Source organism: Ammospiza caudacuta, chromosome 2, assembly GCF_027887145.1.
Source record: "Ammospiza caudacuta isolate bAmmCau1 chromosome 2, bAmmCau1.pri, whole genome shotgun sequence".
Taxonomy (NCBI): domain Eukaryota; kingdom Metazoa; phylum Chordata; class Aves; order Passeriformes; family Passerellidae; genus Ammospiza; species Ammospiza caudacuta.
The window spans coordinates 30,836,717-30,855,616 of NC_080594.1; the positions used below are offsets into that span (position 1 = coordinate 30,836,717).

The 18,900-nt window shown below is 43.4% G+C and overlaps 1 protein-coding gene across 1 annotated transcript in view; it reads right to left on the minus strand.

Moving 5' to 3' along the window:
* USF3 (upstream transcription factor family member 3) overlaps positions 1–16,658 on the minus strand; it is a 28,492-nt gene extending 11,834 nt beyond the window's left edge. The window contains exons 1-3 of the mRNA XM_058800235.1: positions 16,598–16,658; positions 4,964–5,126; positions 1,872–1,936 (exon numbers count right to left, since the gene is read on the minus strand). Of these exons, the coding sequence (XP_058656218.1) occupies positions 1,872–1,918 (47 nt within the window). The 5' untranslated portion in view covers positions 1,919–1,936; positions 4,964–5,126; positions 16,598–16,658. The remainder of the gene's footprint in view (positions 1–1,871; positions 1,937–4,963; positions 5,127–16,597) is intronic.
* Positions 16,659–18,900: the final 2,242 nt, after the last annotated feature.

The window sequence follows — 18,900 nt, forward strand, 5'->3', positions numbered from 1 at the left end:
AAAATTACTAATTATCACAGTCTTCTCTGCGAACTAGAGCAGCAGAAGTCACAATCAGATGTTCTTAGACATTGGTATTAAACAGCTTCTAATAAAAATTTGTTCATGTTCAGTCTTAAATCAATTGCACTACAACAAGTCACAGTGCAATATTCCACTTGATTACTGGTACATATTTATAGTGGAGAGCTGGGTTTTTATGTTCCTGTTACACTATGCAGTGTTTGAAAAAGCCAAAGATTTTTTTAAAATAGTTTTGTTTGTGAGGAACAAGACAGTAAAGTATTTGTCTGAAATGTTGCTTTTACATTTACTGGGTCACTGAAATAGGAGAAAATTTTACCATGCAAGTTGATTTTCCAGCCACACTGCCTTCAAACATCGTAACTTCTGGTATCAAAGAGGCTTCCTTTGTGAGAGAAACCAAAACTACTGCTCCTCTGCAGCTGCTGTTCTTTAATGTCTCAAAATTCTGAATAGGTTTGATTTCAGCAAGTGAGGATTGTGTTTGGTTTCATACGTTCACCTGGACTATTGGACTGATGACAACAATCAATGTGCAATGCCCCAAATTGCTTTATTGGCAGTCAATAAATTTCAAATATATATATTTCAAATCTTCAAAGTCTACATATATAAATAAGATGTACTATACACATGCACTAAGACAAATACTTCCAGGATGTACAGTAAAGAAAAGTACATGTTTTTTTGGAAAAAGCAAAATTCCAGAAAAAAACAATTTCAGAAAGCTTCTGTCCTGCAGCACATTCTCAGTTTAGATGTTTCCTAGGATATGCAAAAAGCAGAGTAGCATCTTCTGCTGTCCTTTTAGACTGTTACAGAACAGTCCAGATGTGACAAGGAATCTGAGGTAAGAATGCATGATACATGTGGCAGTTATGTGTGATTACTGTGAGGCACAGTGTATCTATCCTTTGTGCTTTGAGTTGATTCTGATTTCTGGTAGCTCACTAAAGATAGCGTGCACCTACAGTAACTTAGACAAGGACTATGAGACTGTAATGTTACTGCTACAGGTCAGACCCAGAGACATCTGCTAAGAAACAATGCTTAAAGATGATCATTAACACTAAATATGCACAAGAACATAAGGACTGGACAGACCAGCTGTCCTTTGGTTGACATTACCATTACAGAACACAAAATACTCCGTTAGTCAGGTAAGAAAGAGTTGCGAAATCTGCAAAGACTGAAAAACCTTCTGTGGGACAAATCAGTGTTCTCTCTGAGCTTTTCCTGATCATAAATAATATCCTACATGGTTAACCAGTGTAAGATGAATGCTGCATTTAACCAAGGACTGAAGAATCCCCTTACCAATCAGGTATCAGATGACCCATGTTAATACAAAGGAACAAAACCCTGGAACAGTTCTAATGAGTGCTGAGTGACTTTGTTACAAAGTTTGGTCATAGCGTTGCTGTACAACCTCAAGGCATAGTTTGTGCTCCTGCAGAGATTTAAGATGTAAGATCCAGATTCCACTGGGAGTTAAAGGAGAGATCTAAATGACCGTGTCAAAATTAGTAGTTACCTCCTGATATCTAAAGGAGCCTCCACAAAAATACAGACTGTGCTCTGAGGCAGCAACACAACTTTACACACGTCAGAATAGTCAGTGAAATAATTAAAGAATCTGTTTTGCCTAAGTGACCCAGGTAGATGTATCTTTAACAAATAGTTTGGCATAGACAGGGCAAGAGAGAAACTTTTGGATCAACCCTGATGAGCACACAGAACTTCCTGTCCATACCCTTATTGCCAAACTTTTAGCTAGAAACTTTGTAAGTGCAACATGACTGCAGACTACAGGCCTAGGAAATAGTCCCTTTCCCACAGGAACTCACCGATGCTGCTTCTTAGTAGGTGTCTCATTCTCTGTCATCTCTGGCATGGTTTCGGAGAAGAGAGCCTGAGGAAACATCATGGAAGGAATTAACAACTTCTGCACTTTCCTGAATCCTCAGCCCAGGACATTCACATGGCTTTGCAAGGACCACAAGGACAGGGCCCTGTTACAGTGTAGGCACAAGTGCATGCCCTTGACTCAGAGCAGCTGATTTTATGACATTAAAAATTAAGCACGTTACCTATCGAGATGTTTCGCAAAAGCTGTCTGTGATGAACTGGTTTCCATTTCCTCAATTACTTTAAATATAAAAACTATTATAATCCCAACCACTTTCAGCAAACAAGAAGAATAGTTAAGAATATGACTGCTTTTCAAATGGGAGGAGGAATAGCTGAACTCCCTCTTATCAGCCCTTCCTCACTGAATATGAATTCAATTCCCAGTTCAAAACAGGGTATGAATGTTAAGCAAAAAACAAGCTACAATGAGGACATTTCATTAACTACAAATTTAGAGTGCTCTTAATGTAGCAGATTACAAAACTTACTTGCTATTAAATTACTGTACACCTTAAAACAACCAAAAATGACACCTCTAAGCTCTCAGATATGTATAATTCAGCTAAAATTAAAATTATGTATACCAGCCTAATGAATTGCATCTAACTTGTCCTCATCTTGAACAGACTGGTAGCCTGTATTTAGACAAACAAATTTTAAAAAATACACAAAATATGAGATTAAGTTAATGATGGTTGAACAGATATCTACCAGAGAAATGAATTTTAGAGAGCAAGTAACGTAAGTATACTGTAGATGACAACAGGAAAAAATAGATCTTGTTTTTGATGTGTCTGAGCTCTGTATTCACTTTCACAGCTCCTTCCAGTCTCTCACCAACCAACCTGTTATTGCAACTCTTCCCATGGGCCCTCAAACTCCTTGTGGCTTCCCCTTTCTCTGGCTTCTCCTGAAAAGCTCACTGGCTTCATATCTTTAGGGTATTTTTTGTCTGTCTGTTTGAACTGCAAGGAAGTGGAGGTGGTTTTTAATATAACTTTAAACACCAAGCAGTTCTTAATGTAAACTGAGCCTACCACTACTGGCACTGACATCAAAAACAAACCCCCAAAATAATATCCTTGCAAACCAGAAAGCCAGACACCTATGGAGCTCCCAAAGCACTGAAGCACACGCTTCACAAAGTGCTCTGTGCACACACCTGTGTGTGTCAAACTAACAGAAATCATCTGTATTGCACCAGAACTGAATTCAGATACTGCTTTCCAGCCTTTATACTCTAGAAGTTAATTGAATGTTGTGCATTCAGTAAAAATTAGAGGAGGATAAACATTAGGGCTGATGCTGGTTACCACTCTAATCTTGAAATACTTTCTTTCTGTGTTCCAGGGAAGACTTGGGAGATGTTGGCAAACCATAAAATAAAGCAAACAGGAAACAACCTATTAATAGATCCAACTCACGGAACTCAAAGTGCCTGAAGATTTCAGGAACATAATTCAACTCCACCTACACGACAGTGTTCACACCACCACAAGACTGGACACAATCCTCTCTGAGATGAATTACAGCATTCCATTGCCCCACTGGGTGTTACACACAGCCTACTTAAACACAAACCTCTCCAGCCCAGCAATGGGAATACATCACTTTCTGTTTATATCCCTCCATGGACTTTGCTTCCTCTGTGCTCACCTGACCACCCCCTGCATAAATTACAAAAACACCTGACAGAGTTAACAGTCTTTTATTGTGGGAGAAAGCAGTGGTGCAACTTCAGTACACTCTTATAAATCGTGTTACCTCATCTTAAAAACAAGATTTCTTCTCCTTTAAACCCAATTAGCTTACTTCACTAACAAATTTATTTGAGTTTATATGTAGTAAGAGTAATCCAGTTGTTATGCCATGTTGTCCAAGTCAGTAAACACAACTCTGAAAGCCAGGAGAGGCAGTTTCCCACCCAAGGCATCTCTAACTTATCCCTCCTGGGTACAGCTGGTGATGGTCAGTAGTACTTACTGATTCTACCTGCATTCACTGATGAGGAAAGGGTTAACTGGGAGACCTTAGCAGGTGAGTGACTTTGATTATAATAAAAAACCAAAACCTGGTTAGAGCCCAGCCATCGTGGATGCTGTTGGCAACCAGAGAGATGTTCAGGTGTACAGGGAGTGACTGGGGCCAGCACAGCTCCTTTCAGCAGCTCCAGTGTGCCAAAGCAGCCCAGCAGAACCTGAATCCATCAAGGCAGCCCAGCAGAACCTGAATCCATCAAGGCAGCCCAGCAGAACCTGAATCCATCAAGGAAGCCCAGCAGAACCTGAATCCATCAAGGCTTCCAGCAGGGACAGGAGAAGCAGAGCAGCTGCCTGGTGACACTGCACTCATGTATCCATCACCGAGGCAGCACCTTGTGCAGCAGGTGAAATAACTACTCAAGGAGCAAAGGGGTAATTTAATTTACTGTGTCCAGTACTGTTTCTGTTTAGTGAGGATGTGAGCACATGGACACAGCTCTGGTAAAGCAAAGCTCTCAAACAAGCTGAGGAAAAGGATGATGCTGGATTGTATCATGTGGCAGTCACATACCCTGTTTCTTGATTTCTGCACCACCTATAAAGCCAGAGCTGATGTGTCTGCTGTTGGGCATTATGAAACCACTGCAAATATACTGGAAATCAGAGCAAACAGATAAAAGAGGCCTTAGTTTTGGTGGACTTTGCATTTTTGAAAGACTAATGTATTCACCAAGCAAGGTATTTTTAAAATTGTGCAAATGCATACAGCTTGAGAACCAAAGGACTATTTCTGTATTGCAGTGCATTTAACACAGAAAGCATTAATGTGGATTTAGATGGCTAGCTACCATGCAGGGCTACAGATGAAGCACAGCTGTGTGAAGGTAAGGGCATAAAGAAGCACCCAGCCACAAATACCCTTCCCCAGAAAAGACATGGCTGTTCTGACTCCAGCTGCACAGTCCAGAACACATTCACAACCCCAATCCTCCCCCTGCCCTAAGTCAGAGCACCCCTTTCTCCTTCCTGACATGAGTTCTCCTTACTCCTATATTTTGGCTTCTTCTGTGTCCTCTCAGCAAAGTTCTTCTTCTTAACAGCAGCCATCCGTATCTCCCAAAGTCATGATACACACAATATTCCAATTGCCTTATTTCTTCATGCTGAGCAGATGACAAAATGATTCAGCAATTCATTATATGTAGCATTCTGGAAGACAGACAAGGCCCTAGTGAAAATTTGTGCTGTTATTTATTAATACAGTTTCTAACCATTTTTTGATCCTGAAAAAGAATAGAAAATCTTTATTATATGTCAAAGACCTTACTTCTTTCTTCCTCCTCTGCCCTTTCTCTCTTAAATTATATCAGTAAACTTCTTCCAAGTGATGCTGCTCCCTGCGTATTTCAAGCCATTTGCTGCCACACTGAGTGTATAAGCCTCACAAATGTAAACTTAAAGTCTGCATTTTATATGTTTCATTTCCACTGGGATCTGCAGCCCATTTCATATAGAAAACACGGCACAGGAATGCCATGACTGTTACCCTAATTTCACTTTACTGTGGATTTACTGCAGGTGAAGGTTTTCAGTTCACCACTCAATCAATGCTCTCACTTTTGTGGTCCTGACAGCAAAAGCAAGGCTGTACACATTATCTAATGAACAAATTAGTTTATTGTGAGCTCCACTGAAAAGAGGTGGTTAAATTTGTTAAACAACACTTGTATAAAACTCTGGGCTTTCTACTGATAGATTGTACCTAAGAGAAATGATTGTACCTATGAGAAATATCTGAACTGAAGCTGGTTTTTCCCATTCTTATTCCGTAAGGACAGAAACCTTTGCATTTTATCTGGTATTCCAGAGAACAGCTGAAGCTGGCAATACCAGGGAGGAGGTTTTCTCAAGGGCTGCTGAAAATATGGGTTTTGTGAATTAAAAAATTAAAAATAGTGCCTAGGTGGAGATTTCTGAGGGCTGATGAATGTTTACATGGCCTCTATTTCTCCCCCTCAGGTGTTGTATGACCAGAGCTTTGACAGAGGGTTTCCCTTTAATTCTTCCACATCAAGTATTGCTTCTTCATCAAGATCCCTTCATGGATTCTCTAAAGCAGAAGACATGTACTTGTCTCAAAAGCTCAGAGACAAATGTATTTTAAGTTCACTCATGAAATATGCTCACTTAACTCAGCTGAATGCCATCTGCAGAGAAAATATAGCAAAATCCAAATTCTGAAAACAGATGAAGAAGCAGTAACTCATCATTTGTATTTATTTAGTACCAAGCTTCCCTTAAGCTTTATGTAGTTAACAGCTTTCACAACATCAACCTAAAATATTGATTTTAATTTAATGCAATGTCATCCTCAGAAATTAAAGGATGCTTTATGTTCTGAAGATTTAAATTTAACATAATTTAATCTCTTCTATAGTTCTGAAACATAGGGTATAAAACCTGAAAACCAATTTATTTAAACATCTTCTTGTATACTACCCATCTTTCCAGTTAGTATTTAGCAAATTTTATGAAATCTCTTCTTCAAAACATGCATTCAGCAAATACAAGAAAAAGTTATTAGATTTTTTTTTTTGCATTATTTTTTCACTCCTTATTTAGGAATTGTTTCCAAACTTAACATTAATTTTTAAAAAGAAAATAATTATTCCAATCTGTTATCTTTGGCTGTACAAAACAATCTCCCTCAATAGTATAGCCATTCCATTCTTCTGCATCAGGCAGAAAGAATCATGTTTATATGCAACTACACATATTCTGCAAACCTACCAGCAGTCCAAATCTTTCCTCCTCTGAATCTCCTTCAGCAAGCTCGTGCTGTGACACTGCTTCAGTCTCAGTTCTTACAGATTTTGTATACCTTGTGTAGTTAGTAATGCAATGTAATGTTATGTACTCCTCTTAGTGTAAAGCTAAGGTCAGTTCCAAGGCACAGACAGGAACCACTCAAATGCTTTTTTCCTGACACAGTGTCTTCTTCATCCAAGCAACTGCTGCAGCTCACTTCTCCAGTCTTCCATGCATGTTTTAGAACAAGGCTAGCTTTAATCAGGGACTTAGTCCAAGCTTTTAATGACAAGCAAGGTGCCCTTGAGATCAAGAGACAAAATTTACTGCCCTTTCTTTATTCCCCCTTGGAATGGCTCTATTCTAATTTTGTATTTACCTAATAAAATGGCTGCAGGAAAGGTAACTCAAAGCCAACCTTTGTGATTGTTACCTGTGTGTATTAACTACTGTGGCCTATCAAAGCAACCTGGGAAGACTATCAGAGAAGAAAATGAAAAAGGCTATTTTTCCTGACAGGAAGAAATCAGGATTTCCCTGTTACTGTGACCCTTAATGCACTCCCTCACCACAGCTGGGCCCACTGACTGATTTAACTGCAACCCCTCAAAGAGATGAAGTTCCCAGATGTTCACAAAAGCCTGGGAGTGAGCAGAGGAGGAGGATGGGGTCAGGTGAGGCATGGACACAGCTGGGGCAGTGACCAGCTCAGGGGGCACTGCCACCTTGTGCTGAGGAACATATTCCTGATGCAAACCAGCTGAGATCTTCCCAGGCCAACCAAACTGCTCCCAGAGCTTCTGCAAAAGGTAAGAAAAGAAAACTAAAAAGAAAACTAAAGCCAAGAAGCTCAAACTTGTTACATGCGGCAACTTTTTTTTTTTAAGGTGCTTGCAAATGATACATAGAAAGAAAACTTCACTGCTTTTAGATATTTTTATTCTGTCTCTTTTGTTTGTATTATCTAAACTCAAATACATTAGTATCTTTCCTCCTGCTGACTTAAAGCAATTAAGTTTTAGTAAGGCTCTTGTATAAGAACATGCAAGAGAACTAGAAAGAAAATGTTTAGGGTTTTTTTTTTTTTTTTTTGTAATAGCATTGGAAGAAGAGAAAAGGTAATTACTCAAGTGATACTCCCTCATATCTACATTGGTTTTGCTTTCATTTGTAATTTTCAAAATATCAATGGCAATTGCACTGGCCATTCAGTAACAAGCAGTTTTAGGACAGCATAGGTATAGGGTCATTCTGACAAATCCTGACCAGATCTGCTTAAGAAAACTTCATAAGAAGAAAACAAAAAAAACCCCAAAAAAACCAAAACAAAAAAAACACAACAACAACAACAACAACAAAAAAAACCTCACAACAAACAAAAACCCAAGAAACCAACAAAAAAAAAAAAAAACCAAAAACAAAAACCCAAACAAAAAAAAAAAAAAAGAAACTTCCTGATCTAATCACCTGAAGATCCACCTCTCATATTTATTCTTCTTCGTCTACTGTTGTTCCTTCCCAAGTCTTCCTAAGTAAAACATCATTTCTTTTAAAACCTTACAGAAGGGGCAGAGATAGAGCTCATATCCCCAGAATTAAGTACCTCACTCACTGTTTATGGTCTGGAAAATATTTAAGGAGAAGTATCTCTGCACATTTTGCACCCAGATGAGAGCAGCTGCCACTCTCACATTGTGCAGATGATCTTGGCACTGCAAACAACAGCAAGTAAAGGAAGATGCCTACAGGAACCATCTCCTGTGGGCTGGAGCAATTGTTACAGGGAAGCAGGAATTTGGGAGCTGAAAAGCTGTAATTATGGAACCAGTGCACAAACCACAATCACAAAGACCAGAGCTCTCACCTAAAGCCTTCAGCTACTTTAGATCAAAATAAGGGGAACATCACTCTTTTCTTTAGGAAATCAAGGAATGACCAGGGAAATCCTCCTGATCCCATGTCTTGTGCTGAAATTCACAAGTTACCACATACCAATTTCACTAAGGGAGTGAGAAAGCGTGTGAACTGTCTCTATGTTGCAAGGCAGTGCTCATCTCCCTGGCTTCCAATGATCCGTGGTACACCTCAAAACCAAACTACTTTGAAAAGAGAAGACAGACATCCAATTATGCTGTGCTTGACAAAGGAGCCACGAGTGTGTTTTGATGGTGGATACAAAGTGAATTAATTGCAGGCAAGTTCCTCCTAACAGAGGTCATCACCTCTGTGTGGGTTAGGGTGAGGTTACCTGGATCAGATGGCAAGGGCTGCCTGCACCAGGCTGAGGCTGAGAGCGCTCTGAGCAAGAGCAGCTGCTGCTGAGCCCCACCTTGCTGCCTAAAGAACAAGGAATAATTTTCCTGAAAACAGCTGAAACATACAACTCATCCTGGTCTCCAAATACTGTGACCAAGATGGTTATTTATAACTCAAGAATCCATCCATACATAAAAATTGTACTTGAAACATTGAAGACTTTTCCAGACTTGAGTGGAAAAATGTAGAAGCTGTAAGTCATAGAATCACAAAATGGTTTGGGTTGGAAGGAACTGTTATAGATGGATAATGAGATGATTGGCTCTCACAATTAAAAGATAACTACTGTGTGAATATTAAGAAAAGCCTCAGAGATGTATAGTTATGTTACTGTGGTTTAGATGTCCTCTGTTCTCCCCATAGTCCCCTTTCCCCCCTGTATTGTTGCCATCAGACAGCCAGAGCTGTCTAGGACAGAAGCTGTGCCATGTGCCCCTTGCATGGAGCAGCTGGGAATGGAAGAGCTTGGTGCTTAGGGGGCAGCATGGCAACACCTGACCTCCAATCAAGTCACAGGAAAGCAGTCTCCACTGGTAAATGGCAAAGAAGAGCTGACTGAGACTTTGGGAGGGGCCAGGGCTGGCTGATGCAACCCCCAGGGGTACAAAAGACCGAGCATCCATCCTGAAGGTGAACCAGCCATGTGGTATGCATGAGGGACAGTTTCCCACATTGCAGATTTTTCCTTATGTAGTCCTTTGATGTATTTTTGTTAAGGTTTAATAAACCCCTTTAAATTTTCAAAGTGAGCAGTTGTCTCTCACAGAACCTTAAAAATTGTCTCATTCCACCCCCCTGCTATGGGCAGGGACACCTTCCACCAGACCAGGTTGCTGAGAACCTCATCCAGGCTGGCCTTGAACACTTCCAGGGATGGGGCATCTGCAGCTTCCCTGCCCAACCTGCTCCTGTCAGAGCCACTCCAATTCTGCCTTCTCATGTGACCTTGTCTCCAAATGAAATCTCCATCCAAAGAGCAGGACCTCGTCACAGAGCCTGACAACCAGTTTAGAATTACAACACAAAAACATTCATTTTGGCTACAATGATTTAGCCAGAGCAGTATTCTTTGCTTCACTGCTTTGGTTTTAAGCTGAGCTCTTTTTGTTCTGCAGCTACAAAGGATCCTCACAGAGTCTGTTTATAAAAGCACACAAGGTCCCAAGGAGGTATAAAGGTATTTTCTGACATGTGCTAAACTGCCTTGCTGCTCTCTCCTGAGGACCCTGACTAACAAGCAGTGCAAAACATCCTAGAACCAAAATGTTCAGGGCATCCACAGAGTTTATGTGTCAAAATTTTTAATTAATCTTTTCAGATATGAGTCATTCAGTACAAAGGATTATACAGTCAAGTTTTTAAATATTTTATGGGCTTGGGGTTTGAGAAATCTGACACAAACCAAGAACACATCAAGGCTTCATGATATAGGAAGCAATATTCTATGGGCCTGCACTACAAAGTTCCTCTACAATATGCAGGAGAGATCAATCCTGAGATTCTGCTACAAACACTGCCCTTCCAGAGTTAAGGGATTTCCCTATGAATCTTAACGGGGCCAAAGGCAAAAATGGCTGAGGTAGAAGGTACCAAAACCCAGAATTTCAATTTTTATGTATAAGCTTTTGAAAGAACCTCACTACTTACACTTCAATGAGCTTTTAAAAACAAGCACACACACATTCTGCCCCAAACCCAAAAAAACCAAACTAAATCTCCACAACTTTGCAATGTACATTTTATAGGCAGACTACTCACAAGAGGTTTTAGTGGACTGAAGTCTCACTCTCCTTCATAACCTCAATGCAATCACACCTTTGCTTTTCAGAGTTTTTTTTTCCTTGGACTCATGAAGTGGGTGTACTGGGCAATTACTTCAGTTCCAGGAATAAAGGACTCATCTTGCAATCTGGATGTTTGACAGTTTTGAATTATATTGGCAGGGATAAAGCTGCACATTATTTTAATTATATTTAACAGAGAGGTCCAAACTAAAGTTATCTGAGCCCAGATGAGCAGAGAAAGAAAGCACACTTTCATAACACTTTCAAAGAGGAAATTTAAAATAAAAATCATTGCATGTTAGACACAAGAAAATGCAACTACTAGGTGCAAATCCATAGAAAACCTGAATTCAATAATTCTACCACTTTAGGAACTACTTATTTAGCTTAGGAGAATTACTGTACCTGAACTATCTGGGGTGAATAAGCAGTTCTGAAAGCACTAGGAAAAGCAAATAAGACTACAATAGAAATTTAGCACTGACAATGGAGAAGAAACTAAAACCAGATTTCCAAGTTACTACTTTGCACAGGTCTGAAAGGAATGGATAAAGGGGACAGACCATGATCCTGCAAGTTTTACTTCATTAAAAAATCATTCCATAAAATGAAAATGCCTTACCTCTACTCTGTCTTCTTCTGTAACTGTATGAAATCACCTCCCTGTTGCCACCTAAGACTGACTTGGCAAAAGTACCTTAAAGTGAAACTAGGAGTGGGAGAACTCCATTGCATTCCTTAGCAAGGGATAGCTCATACACTTAATATTTCCAAGCTGGGAAACACAAGGTCTTCCCATTCTGCCCAGAATAAAACAGAAAAACCACAAAGTGTGATGGACTGTAAATCCTCCTGAGACAATCCACAGGTGGGATTCTCCCTCAGCCTTCTCTGCTCCAGGCTGAACAATCACAGCTCCCTTGGCCTCCCAAGACAAGAGATGCTCCTGTACCTTAATTGTCCTTGTGGCCTCTCAATGGACTCTCTGTGGTACATCCAAGTCTTTCTTCTACTGGGGAACCTAAAACAACACCAGATGCCAGGTGTGGCCCCACCAGTGCCAAGAGCAGAGGAAGGATCACCTCCCTAAGCTGACACTCCTGTATCAAATGGAGCCCATTCAGCACCTGTGCCACAAGGAGACTTTGTGGGGTCAGGTTCAGCTTGGTGTCCACCAGGTCCTTTTCTGCCAAGGTGCTTTCCAGCTGCATGGCCCCCACTGCATATTGGTGGACTGATCTGTCCTTCCCCAAGTGCAGGATTTTGCTCTTGTTGAGCTGCATGAAACTCCTATCAGCCCATTTCTCCAAGCAATAATGGGAAAGTACCTGTGATGATTATCTTCCCCTGCTGCCCCAACTCCTTCAAAGTAATGCTGAGAGATGCAGCCTCTCCCCTGGCTCACTGGCACTCCTAACCCAGCAGGCCAGATGAGAACACCACTGCAGCTTAAAACTGACTTTGCAAAAGGATCACAGAGACACCCCACAATCCCAATAAGTACACTGAAACAACAAGTCTGCTTCTCATGGTGACAGTGCTGGCTTAATACTTGTGAAACTATGACCCAAGATGATGCCAAAACTAGCTAAGCTTCTCCAATTACACAAGAAGTCCCAAAATTTCCAGCAGGTGAGAGACTTACATGGAATCAGGAGGGATTTAACCTATTGATGCACAATATTTAAACATTCCTGAATTAAACCATCTCTGGATATTAGGGATGCTCCAATAGTGGAAAAAATATGTTCCTGATTTGGAGCTCCATTTTACTACTGGAGTAGATGAGCAAGAAGAGCTGCAGCATGAAGCTTTGTACAAGAACTCTGTTCAATTTCTAGCTAACAGCTTCACTGAAAGCAAAGCAGAGTCCAACTTCAAAGGTGGAGGGCTGGAATGAATTGTCCCTGGAGTCCCACATTACAGACTACAGATGTAGACAGACACCCCAAATGGACAGTATTATTTTCACCTGAACTTCAGTTACTTGAAGAATAAACAAATCTTTAAGCTCTCCTCTCCCCATAAAACCCTTACACTTCTATTAACTGTGTCAGCAGGCTAATGGGCAATATTTTCTATAATATTTTCATGGCATTGCCCACCATACCAGAAGCTGGAAAAATGGATCATAGTTTCTGAGGAACCTGGATTGAGACCTAAAAGCTAATAGCTCCATACTTGGATCATTCCAGCCTCACTAGAGATGGACCCAAAGAACCCATTCAGGTACCAGAATACCGGCATGACTGAGATGTGCTTTCAGATGGAGCTGACTTCAATTCATGGTTTTCACGCTGGTCAGTTAACCTGACAGAAGCTCAGGGAACTGAGTGAGAAAGGCACTGGTTACCAGGAAGCATGGAACATTTTCAGCAGCCCAGTGTTTTCTTCTTATCTGAGCCACAATGGCATCTCTTACAATGGATGTAAGAGATTGCTATCGCAGGTCATGGCTGCAAAAGGAACTCATTCACCTTGGAGGACTAAAGCCATGGCTTTTCACACAGGAAACAAGCCCAGTTTACACACAATTTGGCAATCTTGTGCACACAGCAGAACCTCCTCTGTGCTTACTCCAAGCATGACAACGGTACTACACTGGTAAGGTAGCAAACCAAAGTACACTTGGATACATTATATCCACCCATAAAGGCTGGAATTGCATTTTAAACACCAAGTTAGGTCAGCATTACATAAACTGCACAACATTTCCTAATCAAGGAGTTGAGACCTTTACGTGTTTTGCTGTAATCTGAAATAACTCAAACACTGCTTGAGTTACTAAAATTGAATACATATCACAGTGCAGAGTTCCAGATGAGACAGTTTTCAATTAAATAACACTACTGAGCCATGTCCCTGATGGAAATGTCAGTGAAGCTGTGTATACAACCCGGGTTTTTAAATGAAAATGGATGTGTAAATGTGTGCATACATACAATCTAACAGCTTTAGTGTTTCTAATCTTTTTGTAACAACTCCAGTTATAAATCTCAGGGCTCTGAAGAAGTGTACTTGCCTCCTGATGGACTGTCCACCCACAGTATTGCCAGTCATTTTATAATTCTTCATCTTAGTTGTGTCTGTGATTCCTTTAATCAAATGAAATCCCTCAGGAACATGTTTTCCTATTTTTAAAGGTGTCACTGTCCTTCAAAGTGGCACAGACTTTGTGGCACTTTTCACAAGTTCTTGTGACACAACCAACCATGATTCATTGGGAAACCCTTTGTATCAAATGCTATGCTTCTTATACCTCCCCCCAGCCAGGTGGCACTTACAAAGTTATTTTCAAGACCTTAAAAAGCACTACTGCACAAAAATTAAACCACAGAATGACTCTTGTCAAATTCAGCATGTCCCAGCCCTTCACTTCCTCGCATGTCTATTTCTTTCTACAGCACCCAGCTTCAACTCATACATTGTATTAATTCAGATCCAAGGGGGACATGCTTGGTTACAGTGTCACACACTTTGCAAATTAAAAGCGTGCTTAAATACTTGGAATGCACCATCCCAAATCTCTCTGCAGCCTAATTCATTATACTTCAATATGTGGAAGCCTGAGGTGTTCTTACAACTTCAGCACATGGGGAGAAACCATCAACAACCAAACACTGCTCAAAAAAGCTCCTCTGTAACTCCTCTGCCTAAAAAGAGTCAGGAGCATCCCGCACATTCACTAAGAAGAGCAGAGGTGAAGAACAGCTGGAGTAGCTCAGCCAGCAGAACACATTCACAGAATCTTTGCCCTCCTGCTCCCAAGGTGTCTCTGACATTTCAGAGCACAGCTGAACTTCAGCTACAAACAGGAGCCCACCATGCACACAGCAGCTGGGCCAGCCGTGTCACAGGGCCACTCCAGGGACAGTCCCTTAGCGTGTCCCTGGCCAGCTCCTCAGCACGCTGCTTCAAACACCAGCCATCAAAGCAGCTGAGCCACTACCAAAAACTTACATCCTAATTATCTCTGTGCAGCTGCCAGACTCCTCCAGGATCCACCACCTTTTCTCATCTACTCCGTTAAAATCTTCCCATGTATCCACAACCTAAGGGAATAAGTAATTTCCAAACACTTCAAAATCTGCAATGTTCTTGCACTGTTTCACATACTTGATGTGATATTTTGAATACAAGCACCTTAAAAATCATGCTCACAACACGAGCATTTTCTAAGCTTATTTCCCATTCAGTGGCAAACTTATTTTCAGTTGTCAAATGTATTTCATCCCAAAATGTACCTCCGAGTTATTGTTATGGCACTAATTGAAAATCAAAAATTAAAGGTTCAAGATCTTTCTAATAAAAAGGAAGTTTCATAGGAAGTTTCTTCTTTCTCATTTCTCTGATTACTGCACACAGTTCATGAGCAATGAACAAGGCTCTGCAGTTGTTTGAAGTGCTACATAACACAGTCACATAAATAAGATGGTCCCAATGACTTGTATATTAAAAGTAAAGCAAAAATCATGCCTCTAAAACAAGCTCCTACATCACCTGACTTCAGGATGCTTAACTGTGCCATCATTATCTCTGCTAGAAGTGCTTAATAATTGCATGTCTAGGTGAAGTCTAATAGAAGTCCAAGCTTTTATGTGAAAAGCAAAAACACAGTTTTGTGATTTTTGTACTTATGGGCAGAAACTCAACACATCACTGCTCCCTTTTTCTTTGCCTTACTTCCAATTTTTCCCTACAGACTCCTATGGACAAGGGGCACCATGTGCCACAGCTGTATCCAGCTACAGCTACATCAATGGACTCAGCTCATTTGAGCTGTCACAGGGAGCTGCATTTGAGCTGTCCTGCCGTTAATGCGAGCAGTACCTGTGAGCTACAAACACTTCTGTGCCTGTCAATGTTGATGCCCGTGAAACTGAAGCCTTCCAACTCTTTAAAGCCCCTGCTGCTGGCAAATTCGACCGAAATCGGCCGGAGAGCTAAAATTAGCAGGCAGAGAAGGAATAGACAGACACATCCATCAGACTTCCTTCCTTCGGAGACCAAGCTTACTACACGGGAAACGTTAGCCACGAGTGACCGAATTCTAAGCAAGAAAGCTGTCCCTGGAGGCACAGCATGCCCTGAGCCCGTGGGGATCCCATCCCGTGGGGGTGGCACTCGACACGAGCACCCCGCCGCCATGCACGGAGCGGGAAGGGGCCGGGATGCGGGAAGGGGCCGGGATGCGGGAAGGGGCCGGGATGCGGGAAGGGGCCGGGATGCGGGAAGGGGCCGGGATGCGGGAAGGGGCCCGGGCTAAGGGAAGGTGCCGGGATGCGGGAAGGTGCCGGGCTGCGGCGCAGCGCCCGCCTCTCGCTGCCTGCCGAGCGAACTCCGCGGTCGGCGGCTCACGCTCGATTGTCTCGCAGCGCCCAGACCGCAAAGCGGTGAAACCACGCCGCTCCCCAAGCCCTCACCGCTCCCCAAGCCCTCGCCGCTGTTCCCCCGACTTTCCCCCAGCCCAGCCCCGGCCCGCAGCCGCTCCACTCCGGGCAGCAGAGCCCGGGCACCGCCACCGCGCCGCGCCCGCCGGGGCCGCACCGCCACGGGCCGCCCGCGCTCTGCAGCTGCGCCCCGGCCCGTCCCAGCCCCGCAGCCGCTGCCCGGGCCGGGCCGGGCACACCGGGGCCGGACAAAGGGGCACCGGCCCCACCGGCATCCCGGGCGAGCGCGGCCCCGGCCCAGCGCGGCGTCCCGGCCCCGCTGCCGCGGCCGCTCCGGGCCCCTCTCCTCCCGCTGCCGCTCCCGTCCCCGGTCGGCACTCACGGTCGGGCCGGGCGCGCTGCGCGGCGGCCCCAGCGCCGGGACCATCCTCCGGCGGGCGGACACCCCGCGCCAGCCCCGCCGCCGCCTCCGCGCCGCTGCCCGCCCGCGCAGCCCACCCTGCTGCTCGCGCCGCAGCCAATCACCGCGCGCGGGGCCAGCTCTCGCGGCCAATCAACAAGCGCAGGGCCGGAGGGGGCGTCGCTCGCCCTCAACTGGGCGGGGCGGAGCGGGCGCGGGCCAATGGGCGCCACAAACATTGGCGGCGCGGGCCAATCAGAGGGCAGGGAGGCAGAGACTGGCGTCAACAAGGTAAGGTGGCCGAAACAGGAACTGGCGGGGAGCGGCGTCCCGGGCGGCCAATGAGCGCAGCGGGAAGAGGCGCGCGGAGGGGCGGGCGGCAGCGCTTAAAGGGGCCGCGCCCGCGCCGGGACGGGAAAGGAAAGGTTGCGGCGTCGGGTCGGTGCTGAGCGGCATCACCGGCACCGGGAAAGGACCGCGTGTGAGAAAGCGCCGCGCGTTATTTTGTGCGTGTTGCTGTCAGATGAAACAATCCCGTCCTGCCAGGGTGAGTGACCCGAGCGCTGCCCTTGGCCGAGCGCAGCCGCGGGCTGTGAGAGCCCTGAGCAGCGTTCGCGCCCCGAGCTGCTGCCCCGCGCCATCTGCACTCAGCGATCCGGGACGGAGCGGCCAGAAGAGATAAGGCTGGCTAAAGGTTTGCTACATGGAGCTGTCCACTAGGAGCCAACCACGTCCTGTGGCTGTTCTGTGCCATGAGTGATGCTTTAATGGACATTTTTTCTTGACTTTGTCACATGCACTGCTCATGTTTAGCTCTGGGAAGAAGGCGCTCCATCCATCTTCCTCATGAGTTAAATCAGAGTTTAGGAAATGAGGGACTGTGGGTCATTAACAACTCCCCACGACCTCACTTTTTGCTTCCTGCTAATACCTAAATTCAGTGATCATCCATGATAAGGCAGCTTCCCAGTTCCAGCTCAACTGCTTCCCTGAGAAAGCATCTTGTATCCATATGCCTTCGTACAACATAATAGAGCAGGGCAAGTTTCTAAAGCAGTGTCCAAGAACTCTGCTGCTGCTGAAATGAGTCATAGCAGCAATCAGATGTTCAATAACCCAAAGCCTTTTGTTTTGAATAGCTGCCACTTGCAAAATAACCTCGCAGCTGACATTAAGTGAAAAGCCCATTTGCGAGCTGTGAAGAAAATTGAGGCCCAAGCTGTTTTTGCAGAGGAATTCTAACATTACTATAAATACCAGCTTGAAAGTGCAAAGCCAGAATGTAAATGCACTTTTTTGCTTTTCATCATCTTTGGTTCTGATATGACAGAGCCAAACTGGAAGACAAGTGAAATCTGAAATGCCACAGCTCCATCAATTTATTCCAATATAAACTGAGGGGGGAGATTTTTCTTCTAAAGGGTAGTGTGCTTTTTTGGTGAAGATTTTCACTAAATAGACACCCCCACCCAAAGCAGCAAAACCAAGCTTACCTTCTGACACAAGAAGGTTGTGATCTACAGTGTCTGAGTTCATAAGCGGTCAATACCAGTACAGGGTTAAATATCTGAAATACTGCGGCAAGAATCCAGCAGCAGGCAAAAATCCACAGGTGAATATCACACACAACAAGAACCTACCTGTTTCTCTTGGAGAATATAAATTTACATTTTTATGGCAAGATGGTTAAAAAAAATGAAGAGCTTGCAAGGAAAGCTTTACATTGGATAGATAATTTAACATTCTTTTGACAAGTCAAGAAGTTTTTGCAGCTTTGAGATAGTCTTAATCAAGAACTTTGCAATTTTTTTAAACTTTTTTTAAATTATTTAAATTCTTGGCTGTAGTGCAGGTTTGGGTTCAATAATTAGTGAGCAGTACTGGCCTAAGTCTGTATGATGAGATCCAGCAGCTGAGAGGCAATCAGAACACAGGTCAGTGCATCTTTCCCAGTGCAGGAGTTTCTTGGACTATGGGTCATGTACATTCAAGGGAGTGAAAGAAAGCTGGCAACTCAGCAGTTTAGAGAGCTTCAGCTGGTGGTGCCACAATGCCTTCGGGCAGAATGGCAGCAAAGCTGAATGCTTTTACAGTGTTAAAGCACTGAGGAAGAGGGAAGGAGGCAGAATGAAAAGAGAGGGATAGAGTAACCATTCCATTATCTGTTTGAATTGATGCCTCTCTAGGGGCAAGAGAAAAGAACACAAGGCAGGACATTTGTCCCTTACAAAGCATCTGGATTAGACGCACTGAATAGATTTAGAGAACCCCTATGGAAAGGAAAG